At 37.9% G+C, this 22,656-nt stretch overlaps 1 protein-coding gene across 3 annotated transcripts in view; it reads right to left on the bottom strand.

Annotated features, from left to right (window-relative positions):
• Nucleotides 1–22,656, bottom strand: part of EPB41L5 (erythrocyte membrane protein band 4.1 like 5) — a 169,135-nt gene that overhangs the window by 33,818 nt on the left and 112,661 nt on the right. For all 3 annotated transcript variants that reach the window (XM_050752704.1, XM_050752705.1, XM_050752707.1), the window contains exons 18-19: nt 19,963–20,060; nt 2,800–2,928 (exon numbers count right to left, since the gene is read on the bottom strand). In XM_050752704.1, the coding sequence (XP_050608661.1) occupies nt 2,800–2,928; nt 19,963–20,060 (227 nt within the window). The remainder of the gene's footprint in view (nt 1–2,799; nt 2,929–19,962; nt 20,061–22,656) is intronic.

Genomic DNA, 22,656 nt, shown 5'->3' with positions numbered 1-22,656 from the left:
TAGGCTGGAGTGCAGTGGTGCAATCTCAGCTCACTGCAACCTCTGCCTCCCAGGTTCAAGTGATTCTCCTGCCTCAGCCTCCCGAGTAGCTGGGACTACAGGTGTGCACCACCACACCTGGCTAATTTTTGTATTTTTAGTAGAGACAGGGTTTCACCATGTTGGTCAGGCTGGTCTCGAACTCCTGATGTCAAGTGATCCACCTGCGTGGCCTCCCAAAGTGGTGGGATTAGAGGCATGAGCCACCACACCTAGCATCAATAATGCACCCATTTTTTTAAAAAAAAGTACAGTTCAATAATTTTTTTTTAAATGGCATACAAGTGTTTAACCAACATAGCATTTCCACTATCTCCCCTACTCCCTACCTCAATATTCCCTTGAGGCTTCCCACATAATCCCATGAAAAAAAATCCTTATTCGAGGTAAACAATGATCTATACTTTATACAGTTTCACATAACTGGAATCACAGTACCTATCCTTTGCGTCTGCTTCTTTAGAGCAGCATGGAGATGTCTTTGAGATTCACTCATGTTGTGTAAGTCACTAATTCATTCCTTTTTATTCAGAGAGACATTTCATTGTATAGATATATCACAATTATCTGTTTTCCATGAGCATTTGGATTTTTTCCAGTTTTTAGCTATTTTGTATAAAGTTGCTAAGAACATTCATGTACTAACATCTGTGTTAACCTGAGTTTTGATTTCTCTTGGACAAATATTTAAGAATGTAATTGCTGGGTTAGATGATATGTGTATGTTTAATGCATTGCCAAACTCTTTTAAAGTGTTTATACCATTTTATGTTCTTACCAGCAACGTATGTGCACAGCAGGAGCTCCATCATCACCAACACAGGGATGGTCAGTGTTTAATTTTAGTTATTTCAGTGGACATGCCTTTCATCATTAATTATGATGTAGATTTTGTTCTTAAATGCTCTTTATCAAGCTGAAGGAGTTCCATTCTCTTGCTAGTTTGCTGAGAGTTTTTATCATGAACAGGTGTTGAATTTTGTGAAATGCTTTTTCTACGTGAATTGAGACAATTTTATGTATTTTTTAATATGGTGAACTATCTTGGGTTTTGAATGATAAACCAACATTTTCCCCAAGATAAACCATACTTGGTCATGATGTATGATCCTACTTATAAACTGTTGAGTATATTTTGTTAAGAACTTTTAAGTTAATGTTCATGAGGAGTACTGGTCTGTGGTTTCTTGTCATTTTTTTTCTGGTTTTGCTATTGGGGTGACACTAGTCTCATAAAATAAACTGGGAAGCGTTCCTTCCTCTTTTTGAAGAACTTTGTGTAGAACTGCTAATATTTGTTCTATAAATGTTTAGTAGATTTCACAGTGAAGGTATTTGATCCTGGATTTCTCTTCATGAGAAGGTCTTTTCATTGTAAAATCAAATCCCTTTAACTTTAGGCAACTCATGTTATTTCTCTCTTCTTCAAGTCAAGAAAAATCCAAAATGATAACTGAAATGTAAGGTAATGATTTCTTAGTCCATTCAAGCTGCTCTAACAAAACACCATAATCTGGGTGGCATATAAATAACAAATATTTATTCCTTGCAGTTTAGGGGGCTGAGAAACCAAAGATTATGGCACTGGCAGATTTAGTGTCTGGTGAGGGTCCATTCCTCACAGATGGTGTCTTCTCACTGCATCCTCACATGACTGAAGGGTTAAACAAGTTCCCTCCAGCCTCTTTTATAAGAGCACTAAGCCCACTCTTGGGGGCTCTGCCAAAGGCCCCATGTGTTAATACCATGGCTTTGGGGATTAGGTTTCAACATACAAAATTTTGAGGGGCGATGCAACCATTCAGACCATAGCAAATGATAACTATTACTACTACCACTACTATAACTATCAAGGGTCAACACTTTCTAAATGCTCATTATGTGCCAGGCACTATTCCAGGTCCTTTAATTATCTTATTTCACCTTTACAACCCACCTTAAGGTAGTTACTACCACTATCCTATTTTATACAAAATTAAACTGAGGTTCACAGAAATTAACTAACTTGCCCAAGTCACAAAGCTAGTAAGTGGTAGAATAGAAATAGGATTCTAGAGTCAATATTATTATATTTTATATGTAAATATTTTATATTTATATTCTGGGGAGAAAATGGATAAAGAACATGAACAATATTCCTAAAGTCCACTCAGGTCTCTTCAAGGCTTGAATCTCAGGACAGGATGGGTAAAGTGCATCTTCTCAATAACAGGTAAATTTGAAATCCTAGTTGACAACTGACTTAGTGAGGCAGGCTTCTGCCCTGGTTTTAGGACAGAATGTAAGTTTGAAAGTCACGGAGAGCCAAGCAAAAGCTGATTTTGAGAGCAAGGCTGCTGCATCCCTCACGGGAGCTGGTCCCTACTCACTCCATCCTTCACCATGTCACAGCCAACTCTTCAGCTTGTACCTCACTCTTTTTGCTAATTACATAAACATATTGCCAAACTGAGGGTAGATGGGTTGTGGGGAATAGTGGATGGATAAAGACAGACCTAGAATCATAGATTTAATACTGAAATAAGCCTTTAAAAATCACAAGGCTTTCTGGCTATCAAAGTGGCAAAAATTGAAGGCTCACTTCTATACAAATTTGGCTTTTTTAGCCTTCATTTCCCCCTGAGCATCTTTACTCTTATTTTTTAACCCCCTGACTGCGCCCTTAAACTAGCTTGATTAGAATTTAGAGTTGGGGAAGGCAACTCTCTACATTCCACACTCTTTTCACTTCACCAGGGCTGTCTATCAAAGGCAGCTTACCTTATGCACTGCTTCTACTTGAGCCTTCAAAATGTTACTCTTGAAGTCAGGAGGAACTCTCATGGCATTCAGTCCTGGGTTCTCAATGACATTATTAAGGCATTTTTCAGTCAACTTCACCACTTCTTCCTAGATATTTTAAAAATATACTGTAATCAGCTGTGATGCATTATAGTTATATGGAAATAGGAAACAGACTGATGAAAGCTCATCTTCAATCAGGAAATCATGTGTCTTAAGATTTTGTATATCTTACTTCAGGCATAAGCAACTCTTACAATCATCTATCTGTGAAGAGCTCCGGATTTAAAGGGAACAGCCTCTGTAGGGCCTAACCTAAAATTGTAGCAAACTCTAACCCAAAGGGCAAATCTGGCCAACCACCTGTTGCATAAACACAGTTTACTGGAGTTCAGCCATATTCATTCCTCTGTGCTGCTTTCACGCTACAATTGGCAGAGCTAAGTAGCTGTGAAAGAGACTACGAAGTTCTCAAAGACTAAAATATTTACTATCTGGTTCTTTACCGAAATAATCTGCCAACCTTTCCTCAAGAGAACAGTCTTCATGCCCTACTTTTCATCTTTCAGCTCAAAAATACTAGTTGCTAAAGGTCACATATGCCTTAATTGTACCGACTGTCCTCACTGAGTGCAGTTGAGATTCTGTTCCTTTATGCTTTTAAAACAAATTACTGGCCGGGCGCGGTGGCTCGAGCCTGTAATCCCAGCACTTTGGGAGGCCGAGGCGGGCGGATCACGAGGTCAGGAGATCAAGACCATCCTGGCTAATACGGTGAAACCCCGTTTCTACTAAAAAATACAAAAAACTAGCCGGGCGAGGTGGCGGGCGCCTATAGTCCGAGCTACTCCGGAGGCTGAGCCAGGAGAATGGCGTAAACTGGGGAGGCGGAGCTTGCAGTGAGCTGAGATACCGCCACTGCACTCCAGCCTGGGCGACAGAGCGAGACTCTGTCTCAAAAACAAAACAAAAAAAAATTACTGCTCATCAAAGAACAAGAAAAACTGATTCCTGAAATAAAATTTGAAGATAAAGAACATTCTGGATTGCCTCAGGTGATTAAGGAGAGGAAAGTAATCGAAAAATCTATAGATCTTGATATGGCATAAATCCTAAAGGATTTCAAAGACATAGGTCAAGAGAAAACCAAAGTCTGGAAGGGGATAATGAAGGAGACAAATAAATAATATAAATGTATTTATTACCACTGAATGATACACTTAAAAATGGTAAAGATGGTAAATTAGATATGTATATTTTTACCTAGTTTTTTGTGGGTTTTTTTTTGTATTTAAAGAGAAAGCAGAGAGACTAAGTTGCAGAGAGGAGGAGGGATGAAGAAAGAAGAATCGTGACAACTCCTAGAATCATGGCATCTCAAAGTTGGAAGGAACAACAGTCCGTCCAACCACCAAAATACTTCAAGAGGTGGGTAATTTTTAGTCTTAGCCTAAGAAACGTCGCACACTGGACAACGTGCTACTTCCTTGGTCAGATGACTGTTAGGAAACACTTTCCTGTGTTAAGGTCAAATCTGCATACCTCTAACGTATTCACTGACCTTAACTCTTCTCTGAGGCCATTAAAAAGCAAGTCACATTAATTCCTCTTTCACATAATAGCTCTTATATCTAAAGATGGTTAACAGGCTCCCTCCTGAGATTTCTGCGTGGCAATCGTCTAGCTAGTACTCCCAAGTTGTAATTCAGTTTCAAGACCCTTCACCATACAGATCCTTCTCTTCTCAAACTGCCACTTTTCTATATCATTTTTAGAGTGCTATCCAGAAACGAAAAAAAATAGTTGAACCTCCCCTTTTGAACCCTTTGAGTTAATACAATATAGCTCTTTTGCAGCTGATTCATACTTCATTTACATATTCTTACTTTTAAAATACATGCTGCTGTAATATTCTAATCCCCTACCCTAGCCCTGTACTTATGATGATTTGTCAAAGTCTATGTTCTTAAACCCAGTCTGTCATTCCAATCTATCCAAGTCTTCATGGATCCTGATTTTGTCTTTCAAAAACTGTACTTCCCAGCTGTTATCCGAAAATTCAATTAGCATAAGAGACCTGGGAAAGAAAGTGGTCACTAGAGATGGCCATTTGCAATATTAACTTCTGTGGGATTTAGACAGGGCTAAAGTTTCCTGAGGGCCAAGAACTTGTCATTCGTCTGTGAATTCCACACAGTATTTATTATTTTATCTTACAAAAAGCAGACGATAAACACATTTTTAGAACTCAACCAACAGTACATAAGGCATGTCAGATGACTGTATAAATCCTGCATAATGCAGGCCGGATGTGATCCCTCTACTATGGGCTCTTACAACACTGTCAACTTTGCTGTCAGTAGTGCTAGTCTGAGTCTTCAGTAATCTTAAGGTTGCTGGCTAAGACATTCTCAGTTCTTAGGGCAAGTCAACCAACACATCATGCTTTACTTTAGAATGATGCATTTTTAATTTTAGGAAGAAAACCTACTGAAAATACTTTAGTCAGGCTGACGTTAAGATTAATTTGCATTCCTTAAGCAAACAAAAACTGTTGACAGTAGAGGTAGCAAAATCAACCTTTATTAAAAATGCATCACATTAATAAAACATGAATCAATTTTTTCACAATACAGGTTGTGCATCCCTTTTCCAAAGTGCTTGGGACTAAAAGTATTTCAGATTATGGGATATATGCCTTACACTTACTGGTTGAACATTCCTAATACGAAAATCCAAAATAAAAAATGCTCCAATGAGCATGTCCTTTGAGCATCACATCAGTGCTCAAAATGTATTAGATTCTGGGTCATTTTGAATTTTAAATTTTCAGATCAGGGGGCTCAACCTCTACTGAAGTTGACTAGAGTTAAGGCAAGGTAGTCAGATGTCCTTTATTAGTAGTACAATACTGAATTCTTCCTTCTATTCTTTAAAAAAATCTTATTTTTTAAAAAATTTTTATGGGTACATAGTACTTGTATATATTTATGGAGACATAAGATATGTAGATACAGGCATACAATGTGTAACAATCACATCAGGGTAAATGGAGTATCCATCACCTGAAACATTTATCATTTCTTTGTGTACAAACATTCCAATTATACTCTTTTACTTATTTTCAAATGTACATTAAGTTATTGACTGTAGTCACCCTGTTAACGCTATCAAATGCTAGATCTTATCCATTCTATCACTCTAACTATACTTTTGTACCCATTAACCATACCCACTTTCCCCCACACCCTCCATACTACCCTTCCCATCTGGTAACCATCAATCTACTCTCTATCTCCACAAGTTTAATTCTTTGTTTTTGGCTCCCACAAATGAGTGAGAACATACGAAGTTTGTCTTTCTGTTCCTGGCTTCTCTTAACATAACGTCCTCCAGTTCCATCCAGGTTGCTGCAAATGATAGGATCTCATTCTTTCTTATGGCCGAATAGTACTTCATTGTATGTACCAGATTTTCTTCATCCATTCATCTGCTGATAGATATTTAGGTTGATTACAAATTTTGGCTGTTGTGAACAGTGCTGCAATAAACATGGGAGTGCAGATATCTCTTCGATATACTGATTTCCTTTCTTTTGGGCACACATCGAGCAGTGGGACTGCTAGACCATATGATAGTTCCATTTTTGGGTTTTTGAGGCACTCTGTACTTGCTGTACTAATTTACATTCCCACCAACAGTGTACAAGGGTTCCTTTCTCTCCACATCCTCGTCAGCGTTCATTATTGCCTGTCTTTTGGATAAAAGCCGTTATAACTGGGGTGAGATGATATCACACTGTAGTTTTGATTAGCATTTCTCTGATGATCAGTGATGTTGAGCACCTTTTCATAAACTTGTTTGCCATTTGTATGTCTTCTTTTGAGAAATGTCTATTCAGATTTTTTGCCCATTTTAAAATCAGATTATTAGATTTTTTTTCCTATTGAGTTGTCTGAGCTCCTTATATATTCTGGTTATTAGTCCATTGTCAGATGGGTAATTTGCAGATATTTCCTACCATTCTGTGGGTCATCTCTTCACTTTGTTGATTGTTTCCTTTGCTGTGCAGGAACTTTTTAACTTGATGTGATCTCATTTGTCTATTTTTGCTTTGGTTGCCTATGCTTTTGGGATATTATTCAAGAAATCTTTGCATAGACCAATGTTTTGGAGAGTTTCTCCAATATTTTCTTTTAGTAGTTTCATAGTTTGAGGTCTTAGATTTAAGTCTTTAATCCGTTTTGATTTGATTTTTGTATATGGCCAGAGATAGAAGTCAAGTTTCATTCTTCTGCATATGGAAATCCAGTTTTCCTAGCACCATTTATTGAAGAAGACTGTCCTTTCTCCAGTGTATGTTCTTGGCACCTTTGCCAAAAGTAAGTTCACTGCAGATGTATGGATTTATTTCTGGGTTCTCTATTCTGTTACATCGGTCTATGTGTCTGTTTTTATGCTAATACCTTGAGTTTTGGTAACTATAGCTCTGTAGTATAATTTGAAGTCAGGTACTATGAGTTCTCCAGTTTTTTCTTTTTTCTCAGGACGGCTTTGGCTATTCTGAGTGTTTTGGGGTTCCATATAAATTTTAGAATTTTTTTTCTACTTCTGTGAAGAATATCATTGGTATTTTGATAGGGATTAAATTGAATTGGCAAACTGCTTTAGGAAGTATGGACATTTTATCAATACTGACTCTTCTATTCCATGAACATGGAATATCTTTCAAATTTTGTGTCCTCTTTGATATCTCATACCGTTATTTTATAGTTTTCATTGTAGAAATCTTTCACTTCTTTGATTATTTTTATTCTTAGGTATTTCCTTATATTTGTGGCTATTGTAAATGGGATTACTTTCTTGATTTTTTCTTCAGTTTGTTTGCTGTTGGCATATAGAAATGCTACTGATTTTTGTATGTTGATCTGTATCCTGCAACTTTACTGAATTTATCAGTTCTGTTTTTCCTTTTCTTTAGGTTTTTCCAAATATAAAATAATATCATCTGATGATAATCTGAATTCTTCCTTTCCAATTTAGATGCCCTTTATTTGATTCTCTTGTCTGATTGCTCTAGCTAGGTCTTCCAGTACTACACTGAATAACAGCGGTGAAAGTGGGCATCCCTGCTTTTTTCCAGATCTTAAAGGAGGCTTTCAGGTATGATACTAGCTGTGGGTCTGTCATAACATGACTTTTAGTGTGTTGAGGTATATTCCATCTATACCCAGTTTTTTTACAGTTTTTTTTTTTTTTTATCACAAAGGGATATTGAACTTTATCAAATGCTTTTTCAGCATCAGTTGAAATGATCATATGGTTTTTGTCCTTCATTCTGCTGATATAAGGTATCACCTTGATTGATTTACATATGCTAACCCATCCTTATTACATCCTGGGATAAATCCCACTTGGACATGATGACTTATCTTTTTAATATGTTGTTGAATTCAGTTTGCTAGTATTTTATTGAAGATTTTTGCATCAATATGCATTGGAGATACTGGTCTGTAGTTTTCCTTTTTTGAGGTATCTTTGTCTGGTTTTGTTATCAGAGTAATACTGATCTCATAAAATGAATTTGGAAATATTCTTTCCTCCTCTATTTTTTGGAACAGTTTGAGTAGGACAGGTATTAGTTCTTTAAATATTTGGTAAAATTCAGCAGTGAAGCCATCAGGTCCTAGGCTTTTCTTTGCTGGGAGTCTTTTTATTACAGCTTCGATCTTGTTACTTGTTATTGGTCAATTCAGGTTTTGGATTTCTAAGTTGGATCAGTCCTGGTAGGCTGCATGTGTCTAGGAATTCATCCATTTCTTCAATGTTTTCCAATTTATTGGCATATAGTTGCTCATACTAATCTCTAATGATCCTTCAATTTTTGCAGTATCAGTTATAAGTCTCCTTTTTCATCTACAATTTTATTTAATTGAGTCTTCTTTTTCCTTAATCTGGCCAAAGGTTTGTCCATTTTATCTTTTCACAAAACAACTTTTTGTTTCATTGATCTTTTGTATTTTCTTCATTTCAATTTCATTTATTTCTGCTCTGATCTTTATTATTTCTTTTCTTCTATTAATTTTGGATTTAGTTTGCTCTTGCTTTTCTAGTTCCTTAAGATGCATCAGTAGGCTGTTTATCTGAAGTTGTTCTACTTTTGTGATGTAGGCCCTTATTGCTATAAACTTCCTTCAGTACTGCTTTTGCTGTATCCCATAGATTTTAGTATGTTTTGTTTCCATTTTCATTTGTTTCAAGAAATTAAAAAATTTCCTTACTTCTTCATTGACCCACTGGTCATTTGGAAGCATACTGTTTGATTTCCATGTGTTTGTACAGTTTCCAAAGTTTCTCTGTTATTGATTTCTAGGTTTATTCCATGTGGCCAGAGAAGATACTGGAAATGATTTCAGTTTTTTTGAATGTTCAAGACTTGTTTTGTGACCTAACATATGGTCTATCCTTGAGAATAATCTGTGTGCTGAGGACAAGAATGTATATTCTGCTGCCACTAGATAAAATGTTCTATTAGGTCCATTGGTCTATACTGATTAAATCCAATTTTTGAGTTAATTTTTCTGGATTATCTATCCTTTACTGAATGTGGGGTGAATTCTCCAGCTACAGTTGTATTGAGGTGTATCTCTCTGTAGCTCTGATAATATTTGCTCTATATATCTGGGTACTCCAGTTTAGGTGCATATATTATTTATAATGTTATATCCTTTTGCTGAATTGACCATTTATCAATATATAATGTCCTTCTTTGTCTCTTTTTATGGTTTTTGTCTCAAAATCAATTTTATCTAATATAAATAACCTGTTCTTTTTTGGTTTCCATTTGCATGGAATATCTTTTTCCATCCCTTTATTTTCAGTCTTTAGGTGTCTTTATAGGTAAAATGTGCATCTTGTAGGCAGCTGATTGCTGGGGCTTTTTTTTTTTTTTTTAAAACTCCATTTAGCCACTCTGTGTTTTGATTGGAGAGTTTAGTTCATTTACATTCAATATTATTATTGATAAGTAAGGATTTACTACTGCCATTTTGTTACCTGTTTTCTGCTTGTTTTGTGGTCTTCTCTTCCTTCTTGCCTGCCTGCCTTTTTGTGAAGGGTGCTTTTCTCTGGTGGTATGTTTAAATTTCTTGCTTTTTATTTCTTTGTGCAACTGTTGTAGGCTTTTTGATTTGAGGTTACCATGAGGCTTGCAAATATCATCTTGTAACATGTTATTTTAAACTGATGACAACATTGATAGCAAAAAAAAAAAAAAAAAAAAATTAACAAGCAAAGAGAAAATAAAAACTCTATACTTTAACTTCAAACCGCACCCACCCCCTACTTTTTAACTTCTTGTTGTTTCTATTTATAGCTTATTATATTATGTCTAGAAAAGTTGTTGTAGTTATATTTTTGATAGTCTTTTAGCCTTTCTACTCAAGATATGAGTAGTTTATACACAATTTCAGTGTTATAATATTCTGTATTTGTTAGTGTACATATGATTACCAGTGAGTTGTGTACCTTCAGATGATTATCTTATTGTTCATTAACATCTTTTCCTTTCAGTCTGAAGAACTCCCTTCAGCATTTCTTATAAGACAGGTCTGGTGAAATCCCTCAGCTTTTGTTTGTCTGGGAAAGTATTTCTCCTTCATGTTTGAAGAATATCTTCAAACATGGATATACTATTTTAGGATAAAAATTTTTACTTCACTTTAAATATGTCATGCCACTCTGTCCTGGCCTGTAAGGTTTCTGCTGAAAAGTCTGCTTCCAGACGTGCTGAAGCACTCTTGTATGTTCTTTCTTTTATCTTGCTGTTTTTAGGATCCTTTATTTAACATTGACATTTGGGAGTTTGATTATTCAATATCTTGAGGTAGTCCTATTTGGGTTACTTCTGCTTGACGTTCTATATCCTCCTTGTACTTGAATATTGATATCTTTCTCTAGGTTTGGGGAGTTCTCTGTTATTATCCCTTTGAATAAACTTTGTATCACATCTCTTTACCTCCTCTTTAAGGCCAATAACTCTTTGATTTGTCCTTCTGAACCTATATTCTAGATTTTCTAGGAATGCCTCACTTTTTTCTTATTTTGTCTCCTCTGACTGTATTTTCAAACAGCCTGTCTTCAAGCTCACTAATTCTTTCTGCTGCTTGATCAATTCTGTGGCTGGGAGACTCTGATGCATTCTTCACTACATCAATTGAATTTTTCAGCTGTAGGATTCCTGTTGATTTTTAAAAATTATCTCAATCTCTTTGTTAAATGTATCTGATAGGATTCTGCATTCCTTTTCTGTGTTATCTTGAATTTCACTGAGTTTCCTCAAAACAGCTATTTGAATTATCTGCCTGAAAGGTCACATATCTCTGTCAATCTGGGATTGGTCACTGGTGCCTTATTTAGTTTGTTTGGTGAGATCATGTTTTCCTGGATGATCTTGGATGCTTGTTGACGTCTGGGCATTAAAGAGTTGGATATTTATTGTAATCTCTGCAGTCTGGGCTGTTTGTACCCATCTGTCTTGAGAAGGTATTCTAGTTATTCAAAGGGAATTGAATATTGTGATATAAGTTTTTGGTCACTTCAGCTGTATCTGCATTAGGGGGAACCCCATGCCCAGTAAGGCTGTGACTTCTTGCAGACTTGTTGAGATATAGCCTTGGTGGTCTTGGGTAAGATCCGGGAGAATTCCCTGGATTACCTGGCAGAGTCTCTTGTTCTCTTCCCTCACTTTCTCCCATACAGTCTCTCTCTTCTCAGTGAGCTGCATGGAGTTGGGGAAGAAATGACACAGGCACCCCTGTGGCTACCCACTGACACTGTGCTGAGTCAGACCTGAAGCCAGTACAGTACTGGGTCTCACCCAAGGTATGTGGTGACTACTGCCTGGCCAACACTGACGGTTATTCAAGGCCCAAAGTTTCTTTCGTCAGCAAGTGGTGAATCCAGTCAGACTTGTGCCTTTCTCTTTGGGACCGCAGGTTCCCTTCTGGCTCAGGGCTGGTTCAGAAATGCCGTCTAAGGAGCTAAGGCCTGGAGTTGGGAACTGTAGGAATCTACTCAGTACTTTATTTTACCATGACTGAGCTGTTACTCAAGTTGCAAGACAAAGTTCTTTTGATTCTTCCCTCTCCTCTCCTCAAGCAGAAGGTGTCTGCCCATGGCCACCACAGCTGAAAATGCCCTGGGTCACACCTGAAGCCATCATGGTACCAGGTCTTGCTCAAGGCCTGTGGCAAGTACTACCTGGAAACCACTGACCCAAGGGTTCTTTTGTCAGCAGGTGACAGATTCTGCCAGGACTGGGTCCTTTCCCTCAAGACAGCAGGTTCCCTTCCAGCCCATGGTATGTCTAGAAATGTAATTGGGAGGTAGGCGCCTGAAATGGAGGCTTTAGGACTCTGCTTGGTGCTTTATTTTATTGTGGCTACACTGGTATCCAAGCTGCAAGACAAAGTCTTCTTTACTCTTCCCTCACCTTTCCTTAAGTGGAAAAAGTAAACTGCACTGCCTGGGACTGGGAGAGGGTGATGCAAGCATTCCTTTGGCTACTCCAGCTAGTATCTTTCTAGGTCATGTGTACCCCAGGTCCACTGGCTCTGAGCCCAGCACAGTACTGGGATGTGCCCAGGAACTGTAGTCCTTGTGGCCTAGACTATCTTTCAAATTTATTTAGGACCCTATAGCACTTTTGCCCACAGCGGTGGGCTAGCCGGAACTCAGATTCCAATCGCTGGGATGGGTGATTCTTCTCTGGCTAGGATTGTTCGAAATGCAGCCTCTGTGGGCACCAGCGAAATTCTGCCCTGTGTTGCTTTCCCTTCTGACAGACCAACACTGAGTTCCAATACAAAGTGCCATAGTCACTGTGCTCTCCCTCCCCCAAGCACAGATTCTCTCAGGGCCACCCTCCTCCATAGGGGAGGGGTGGCATCAGCAATTCAAGACTGTCTTTCCTGCCCTTTTCAGTGCCTCTTCCCTTGGTGTAATGTTAAAACCAGGTACTATGACGGTTCACCTGATTTCTGGTTCTTACGAAGGTGCTTTCTTGTATGGAGAGCTATTTAATTTGGTGTTCCTGCAGCGAGGATGATCACTGGAGGGTTATATTTGCCCACCTTGCTCCATCTCCCTCCTTCCTTCTATTCTTGTCTGGCATAGAGTAAACCCTCACTGAATATTGTTATTCTTCCTAGCTACATGATCCCCCAAATGTTCCTTGATGGCACACTGTCCTTCACCTAAAGTGCTCCTTTACTCTCCTATCCTGAACCCACACTCCTCCTCATCTTTTCAAGGCTTCAAAACTAATGCAGTAGACACTCTGCCTCAGAGGATCAGTTACATTATAGCAAGATATGCAGGACATTTTACAAAAGAAACAAGTAGCTGTTCAATAGATTTCCATGAACTCTGAGCACAGCCAACAATCCCTGCCCCACCTCCTCCCTACCCCAAGTTTTACCAGACTTCATTCTTTAGGGTCATTGCAGTCTTCCACTAAATTTCCACTAGTTATTAATCAACTACAGCTTTTATCTAAAGTTTTCTATTTATCCTTCTGTCTCTGGCCCTGCATTCCCCTACATTACAGAGATATATTTAAAAACTGACACCATGAAAGCAAACAGACAAGTGGGATAGAGTACTGAAAAGTCAAGAAAATGGAAAGCATTTCTGAAACTGAATCACCTTCTAACAGCTATTTCTAAGAAAAAATATATTAGAAAGAAAGGGGGGAAAGAAAGGGCTTGGATCCAGAAAGACGGTTTTAATAATGACAGTGCAAGACAGAAGAAAATCACTTTCTACTCTATACTGGTCTCTAAAGAAATGCCAGTTAGTGGTAAATGATCCTGTCTGACAGCTTTGAAGAGAGCAGTGGGTCTCCCAGCATGGAGGTTGAGATCTGAGAATGGACAGACTGCATGCTCAAGTGCATCCCTGACCCTTAAGTAACCTAACTGGGAGACATACCCCACTAGGTGCAGACCAACACCTCACACCTCACACAGCTGGGCACATCTCTGAAACGAAGTTTCCAGAGCAAGATCAGACAGCAACATTCGCTGTTCAGCAATATTCTACCTTCTGCAGCCTCCGCTGCTGATACCCAGGCAAACAGGGTCTGGAGTGGACCTCAAGCAAACTCAACAGACCTGCAGCTGAGGGTCCTGACTGTTAGAAGGAAAACTAACAAACAGAAAGGACACCCACACCAAAACCCCATCAGTATGTCACCATCATCAAAGACCAAAGGCAGATAAAACCACACAGATGGGGAAAAAGCAGGGCAGAAAAGCTAGAATTCAAAAAATAAGAGCGCATCTCCCCCTCCAAAGGAACGCAGCTCCTCGCTAGCAACAGATCAAAGCTGGACAAAGAATGACTTTGATGAGTTGAGAGAAGGCGGCTTCGGTCGATCAAACTTCTCAGAGCTAAAGGAGGAACTACGTACCCGGCGCAAAGAAACTAAAAATCTTGAAAAAACAATGGAAGAATAGATAACTAGAATAATCAATGCAGAGAAGGCCATAAACAAACTGATAGAGATAAAAACCATGACACAAGAATTACGTGACAAATGCACAAGCTTCAGTAACCAACTCAATCAACTGGAAGAAAGAGTATCAATGACTGAAGATCGAACGAAATGAAGCGAGAAGAGAAGTCTAGAGAAAAAAGAGGAAAAAGAAATGAACAAAGCTTCCAAGAAATATGGGATTATGTGAAAAGATCAAATCTACGTCTGATTGGTGTGCCTGAAACTGAGGGGGAAAATGGAACCAAGTTGGAAAACCCTCTGCAGGATATCATCCAGGAGAACTTCCCCAACCTAGTAAGGCAGACCAACATTCCAATTCAGGAAATACAGAGAACGCCACAAAGATACTCCTCGAGAAGAGCAACTCCAAGACACATAATTGTCAGATTCACCAAAGATGAAAGGAAGGAAAAAATGTTAAGGGCAGCCAGAGAGATAGGTCGGGTTACACACAAAGGGAAGCCCATCAGACTAACAGCAGATCTCTCAGCAGAAACTCTACAAGCCCAGAAGAGAGTGAGGGCCAATATTCAACATTCTTAAAGAAAATAATTTTAAACCCAGAATTTCATATCCAGCCAAACTAAGTTTCATAAGTGAAGGAGAAATAAAATCCTTTACAGGAATGCAAATGCTTAGAGATTTTGTCACCATCAGGCCTGCCCTACAAGAGATCCTGAAGGAAGCACTAAACGTGGAAAGGAACAACCAGTACCAGCCATTGCAAAAACATGCCAAAATGTAAAGACCATCGAGGCTAGGAAGAAACTGCATCAACTAACGAGCAAAATAACCAGCTAATATCATAATGACAGGATCATGTTCACACATAAGAATATTAACCTTAAATGTAAATGGACTAAATGCTCCAATTAAAAGACACAGACTGGCAAATTGGATAAAGAGTCAAGACCCATCAGTTTGCTGTATTCAGGAGACCCATCTCACATGCAGAGACACACATAGGCTCAAAATAAAGGGATGGAGGAAGATCTATCAAGCAAATGGAAAACAAAAAAAAAGCAGGGGTTGCAATCCTAGTCTCTGATAAAACAGACTTTAAACCATCAAAGATCAAAGGAGACAAAGAAGGCCATTACATAATGGTAAAGGGATCAATTCATCAGGAAGAGCTAACTATCCTAATTATATATGCACCCAATAAGGAGCACCCAGATTCATAAAGCAAGTCCTTAGAGACGTACAAAGAGACTTAGACTCCCATACAATAATAATGGGAGACTTTAACACCCCACTTCAACATTAGACAGATCAATGAGACAGAAAGTTAACAAGGATATCCAGGAATTGAACTCAACTCTGCACCAAGCGGACCTAATAGATGTCTACAGAACTCTCCACCCCAAATCAACAGAATATATATTCTCAGCACCACATTGCATTTATTCCAAAATTGACCACATAGTTGGAAGTAAAGCACTCCTCAGAAAATGTAAAAGAACAGAAATCATAACAAACTGTCTCTCAGACCACAGTGCAATCAAACTAGAATTCAGGACTAAGAAACTCAATCAAAACCACTCAAATACATGGAAACTGAACAACCTGCTCCTGAATGACTACTGGGTACATAACGAAAAGAAGGTAGAAATAAAGATATTCTTTGAAACCAATGAGAACAAAAATACAACATACCAGAATCTCTGGGACACATTTAAAGCAGTGTGTAGAGGGAAATTTAGAGAAAGCTGGAAAGATCTAAAATTGACACCCTAACATCACAATTAAAAGAACTAGAGAAGCAAGAGCAAACACATTCAAAAGCTAGCAGAAGGCAAGAAATAACTAAGATCAGAGCAGAACTGAAGGAGATAGAGACACAAAAAAACCTCCAAAAAATCAATGAATCCAGGAGCTGGTTTTTTGAAAAGATCAACAAAATTGATAGACTGCTAGCAAGACAAATAAAGAAGAAAAGAGAGAGGAATCAAATAGATGCAATAAAAAATGATAAAGGGGATATCACCACCGACCCCACAGAAATACAAACTACCATCAGAGAATACTATAAACACTTCTACGCAAATGAACTAGAAAACCTAGAAGAAATGGATAATTTCCTGGACACTTACATTCTCTCAAGACTAAACCAGGAAGAAGTTGAATCCCTGAATAGAACAATAGCAGGCTCTGAAACTGAGGCAATAATTAATAGCCTACCAACCAAAAAAAAAGTCCAGGACCAGATGGATTCACAGCCGAATTCTACCAGAGGTACAAGGAGGAGCTGCTACCATTCCTTCTGAAACTATTCCAATCAATAGAAAAAGAGGGAATCCTCCCTAACTCATTTTATGAGGCCAACATCATCCTGATACCAAAGCCTGGCAGAGACACCACAAAAAAAGAAAATTTTAGACAAATATTCCTGATGAACATCGATGCAAAAATCCTCAATAAAATACTGGCAAACCGAATCCAGCAGCACATCAAAAAGCTTATCCACCATGATCAAGTGGGCTTCATCCCTGGGATGCAAGGCTGGTTCAACATACACAAATCAATAAACGTAATCCAGCATATAAACAGAACTAAAGACAAAAACCACATAATTATCTCAATAGATGCAGAAAAGGCCTTCGACAAAATTCAACAGCGCTTCATGCTAAAAACTCTCAATAAATTCGGTACTGATGGAACATATCTCAAAATAATAAGAGCTATTTATGACAAACCCACAGCCAATATCATACTGAATGGGCAAAAACTGGAAGCATTCCCTTTGAAAACTGGCACAAGACAGGGATGCCATCTCTCACCACTCCTATTCAACATAGTGTTGGAAGTTCTGTCCAGGGCAATCAGGCAAGAGAAAGAAATAAAGGGTATTCAATTAGGAAAAGAAGAAGTCAAATTGTCCCTGTTTGCAGATGACATGATTGTATATTTAGAAAACCCCATCATCTCAGCCCAAAGTCTCCTTAAGCTGATAAGCAACTTCAGCAAAGTCTCAGGATACAAAATCAATGTGCAAAAATCACTAGCATTCTTACACACCAATAACAGACAAACACAGAGCCACATCATGAGTGAACTCCCATTCACAATAGCTTCAAAGAGAATAAAACACCTAGGAATCCAACTTACAAGGGATGTAAAGGACCTCTTCAAGGAGAACTACAAACCACTGCTCAGTGAAATAAAAGGGGACACAAACAAATGGAAGAACATTTCATGCTCATGGATAGGAAGAATTAATATTGTGAAAATGGCCATACTGCCCAAGGTAATTTAGATTCGATGCCATCCCCATCAAGGTACCAATGACTTTCTTCACAGAATTGGAAAAAACTGCTTTAAAGTTCATATGGAACCAAAAAAGAGCCTGCATTGCTAAGACAATCCTAAGTCAAAAGAACAAAGCTGGAGGCATCACACTACCTGACTTCAAACTATACTACAAGGCTACAGTAACCAAAACAGCATGGTACTGGTACCAAAACAGAGATATAGACCAATGGAACAGAACAGAGGCCTCAGAAATAATACCACACATCTACAGCCATCTGATCTTTGACAACCCTGATAAAAACAAGAAATGGGGAAAGGATTCCCTATTTAATAAATGGTGCTGGGAAAACTGGCTAGTCATAAGTAGAAAGCTGAAACTGGATCCTTTCCTTACTCCTTATACGAAAATTAATTCAAGATGAATTAGAGACTTAAATGTTAGACCTAATACCATAAAAACCCTAGAAGAAAACCTAGGTAATGCCATTCAGGACATAGGCATGGGCAAGGACTTCATGTTTAAAACACCAAAAGCAATGGCAACAAAAGCCAAAATTGACAAATGGGATCTCATTAAACTAAAGAGCTTCTGCACAGCAAAAGAAACTACTATCAGAGTGAACACGCAACCTACAGAATGGGAGAACATTTTTGCAATCTGCTCATCTGACAAAGGGCTAATATCCAGAACCTACAAAGAACTCAAACAAATTTACAAGAAAAAAACAACCCCATCAAAAAGTGGGCAAAGAATATGAACAGATATTTCTCAAAAGAAGACATTCATACAGCCAACAGACACATGAAAAAATGCTCATCATCACTGGCCATCAGATAAATGCAAATCAAAACCACAGTAAGATACCATCTCACACCAGTTAGAATGGCAATCATTAAAAAGTCAGGAAACAACAGGTGCTGGAGAGGATGTGGAGAAACAGGAACACTTTTACACTGTTAGTGGGATTGTAAACTAGTTCAACCATTGTGGAAAACAGTATGGCGATTCCTCAAGGATCTAGAACTAGAAGTACCATATGACCCAGCCATCCCATTACTGGGTATATACCCAAAGGATTATAAATCATGCTGCTATAAAGACACATGCACACCTATGTTTACTGCGGCACTATTCACAATAGCAAAGACTTGGAATCAACCCAAATGTCCATCAGTGACAGACTGGATTAAGAAAATGTGGCACATATACACCATGGAATACCATGCAGCCATAAAGAAGGATGAGTTCGTGTCTTTTGTAGGGACATGGATGCGGCTGGAAACCATCATTCTCAGCAAACTATCGCAACAACAGAAAGCCAAACACTGCATGTTCTCACTCATAGGTGGGAATTGAACAATGAGATCACTTGGACACGGGAAGGGGAACATCACACACCGGGGCCTATTGTGGGGAGGGGGGAGGGGTGGCATTGGAGTTATACCTGATCTAAATGACAAGTTGATGGGTGCAGCACACCAATATGGCACATGTATACATATGTAACAAATCTGCACGTTGTACACATGTACCATAGAACTTAAAGTATAATAATAATAAAAGAAATTCCAGTTAGTTATCCAAAGATGGAAGAACACTGTGAGTTAGCCATTCTCCTTTCCTCTTTAAAACAAAAACAAAATTCATCTTGGCCATGTTATCAGTTGTCTATATGTAGAGAAAAAAAAAGGGCATTTCTAGATCATTACCTAAAATCAACTCTTCCATTTAGTGGGGCCATCTGGTAGCTGATATGATTAATTATAAAATTTCCATCTCATTCTATTTATTTTAGCTCTTCCTATAAGTTATTTAACATAGAAATAAGAAAATCATAGTCAAACTATAAATTGAAGCTTGATTGGTATAATTGGTATGTATTCCCCACCCCACAACAAAAAATATTTAAAGGGGACAGGGGAGAGAAAGGAATGATAGATGAAGTTAAAGCATCGGAAATTCTATTCTCTTTCTTGTTTATACCACAGAGGAGCCCTCTTTAAAACAAATCCTTCTGTAATTTCCAAAGGCTTCAGCAAGTCCTTCAACTAGACTGGGTGCATCAAAATAAAAGGTTTAACAGTCATCTTGACTGTGGTTTTTTTTTTTAAATCATGCAATCACCTTACAATTCATCTTGCTGTGCAAGTTTCCCCCTTCCCTCCTGAACATCTACAGATTTCATCCTTTTAAAATGGGAAAACAGGTTTATAAGAAATCAGCACAGACAGATTTCCCAGTTAAAGAAAAAAGTACTATCTTTGGAAAGAAAAGATTTGTGGGAGCTCTGGAGATGTGTAACAGGTATACGCAGGGGAAATCTGAATACCTGGCTGTTTATGTTAACATCGATGTTGGATCGAGGGGACAGCAAAGGACTGTTCTCCATCTCAAGCTGTTTGAGCTTCTCTGAGGCGTCTTTTAATGCTGGAAAAAAAAAAAAAGGCAAAATAATCCCTCAGTCTGCCAGGCTGTCACAGCTAGCTGTGTGAGGGTATGGTTTTGTTTTGTTTCGGTTTCTCAACATCAATTATCAATTAAAAGTAATAATCCAGATAAACACAAAATAATATATTTTCTTTCCATAACCAGCTACCTGTCCATTAATCTGAGTAAGAGTTAATCCTAAGTAGAAACACCACCCTAAATCTGCAGCATTCCTAAAAAGCAAGTAGATGTGAAATCTCAATAGCATGTGTGGTTAAGAAGGTTTACCTAGCCAAGAGACTCAAAAGGCACACAACACTTGTGACATGATCCTTTTCGTTCATAACCACAACCCAGGCTCATGTATAACCTCAACACTTCGCCATCTTTGTTCATTGGCCCTGACTGCCTAAAACTAAATTTACGTGGAACAAACTGTGAAGAATATATATTTATTCATTCACTAAATCAACATATTATATGTTGGTACCATCAGGTGTGACGCAAGACAAGCATATTGTCTTCATAATGTTCTTCCTAGTGGCAAAATACATTACAAAGTCCTCTAACCACTGAAAAGATAATACATTAAACACAATTCATCTTTAAATGAAGACTTAAAATTAACCTGAAATAATCTTATTTTGCAGATTAATTTGATGTGAGCATAAAATTTTACACTGTCACTTGACAAAAAATGTTGAATCCCTAATAATTTCTATATAATCAGAAGAAAAGAAGAGAAAACTTTGAAATCATATCCTCTGGGTCAAAGGGATCTTCTAAAAGTGGCCACCAGTTAACTGAGTGGAGGCCCTGGCTACACATTAAGAATCAGCTGGAGAGCTTTCAAGAAACACTCATTCCCAGGACTCACCCAAGAATAATCATAACAAAAGCTTTTGAGGTAGGATTCTGGAACTGGTAGTTTTTAAAACTCTCCAGGTGATTTTAAGTACAACCAAGGCTGAGAACCAGTAATTCAACACCGGTTCTTCCCTATCTATTTACTTAATTGCCATCTCCTGGTTTTCTTATGCTTCAAATTACTCCATCCTGAATACTCTTTTTGTTGTTAAAATAAACCTTTTTCTGCTACATTTTTTTTGTCCGAGGAACATCCTGCCATGCAGCACAAGCTATTTTAGTTACAATTTGTAACTATTTACCTATGTGAATCAGGATTTTGACATTACAACCAAAATAAAATACACAATTGGATATCAAGATTGATGAACTTAAATTCACCAATATGAGTTTGTTTCATCAAAGAGAGTTATATTTCATTTGATCTTTTCTAAGCATCCCTAGTTCATTTTACCATGTAAATTCTAAGCTAACATATTTTGCAAAAAGTATGTACTCAATAAGTGATACTAAAACAACACTATTACAGCACTGGAAAAATTAAACTTTGTGAATTCGTGTAATGGATATCAAATGGAATGTAAATAAAATCAATACTGCCATCTCTTTAAAGGAGACTATTTTTATTTTTAACCCTGGAAATACTCTGCATTAAGATAGTCATGGTTCTGGCTGAATCTAAATCCTGCTGGCTTTGCTATGCTATGTCTCAATTCTTTCTAGAAACAAAAAGCAAATTTCTTTTTTTAATTTTAATTTAACTTAATTTTTTCTTTTCTTTTTTTTTTCTTTTTTCTTTTGAGACGGTCTTGCTCTGTGGTCCAGGCTGGAGCTCAGCGGCATAATCTCAGCTCACTGCAACCTCTGCCTCCCAGGTTCAAGCGATTCTCATGCCTCAGCCTCCCGAGTAGCTGGGACTGCAGGCGCGGGCCACCACATCCAGCCTAATTTTAATTTTTGATTCAGGGAGTACATGTACAGGTTTGTTACAAGGGTATATTATGTGGTGCCATGGTTTGGGCTTCTACTGATCTCATCTCCCAGATAGTGAGCACAGCACCCAATAGGAAGTTTTTCAGCCCTTTCACACTCCATCCCTCCTTTAGGAATCCCCAGTGTCTACTGTTCCCATCTTTATGTCCCTGTGTAGCTCCCACATATAAGTGAGAATAAGAGCAAGCGTTGCTAACAAGAAGTGGAGTCCAGGGAAAGGCTGTCAAAACTGGACTATTCAAAATAAATTACTACAGAGAAAGTACGTGAGAAATAGTAATGGGGGATATTTTCTTAATCTAATAACAGACTACTACCTTAAAAAATCAAATTACTTTGAAATTACCAATGTAATAAGTTAAATTATTATTTCTCTGACCTGAGACTAACAAGCAAAATTTAAACATGTTAGATGTCAGTAAAAAACCATGATGTACCAGAGTATTTGTAGTGATTTCTTAGGAAACATACAAATTTTTAGCACCACTTATTAGTAATACTTTAACATGTTCTATTAACCAGAAGCACTGTGTGACTTTTCACTAACATTTATTTCTAAATTACTAAATGTTACTGCTGTATTCTACAGTCTCAGAGACAACAGCATACGTAGGGCAATTTTCTGAGTTGTTTAACACTGTAGTGGCTAATTTTAGCCTCCAATAGAAATCAAATTGTCAAGAGTCAAATAAATACAAGCTGCTTTAAAATGAACATGCATTACAGTGAGATTCAA

This window comes from Macaca thibetana, chromosome 12 (genome assembly GCF_024542745.1).
Source record: "Macaca thibetana thibetana isolate TM-01 chromosome 12, ASM2454274v1, whole genome shotgun sequence".
Classification (NCBI taxonomy): domain Eukaryota; kingdom Metazoa; phylum Chordata; class Mammalia; order Primates; family Cercopithecidae; genus Macaca; species Macaca thibetana.
This window is presented reverse-complemented; position numbering and strand designations above follow the sequence as displayed.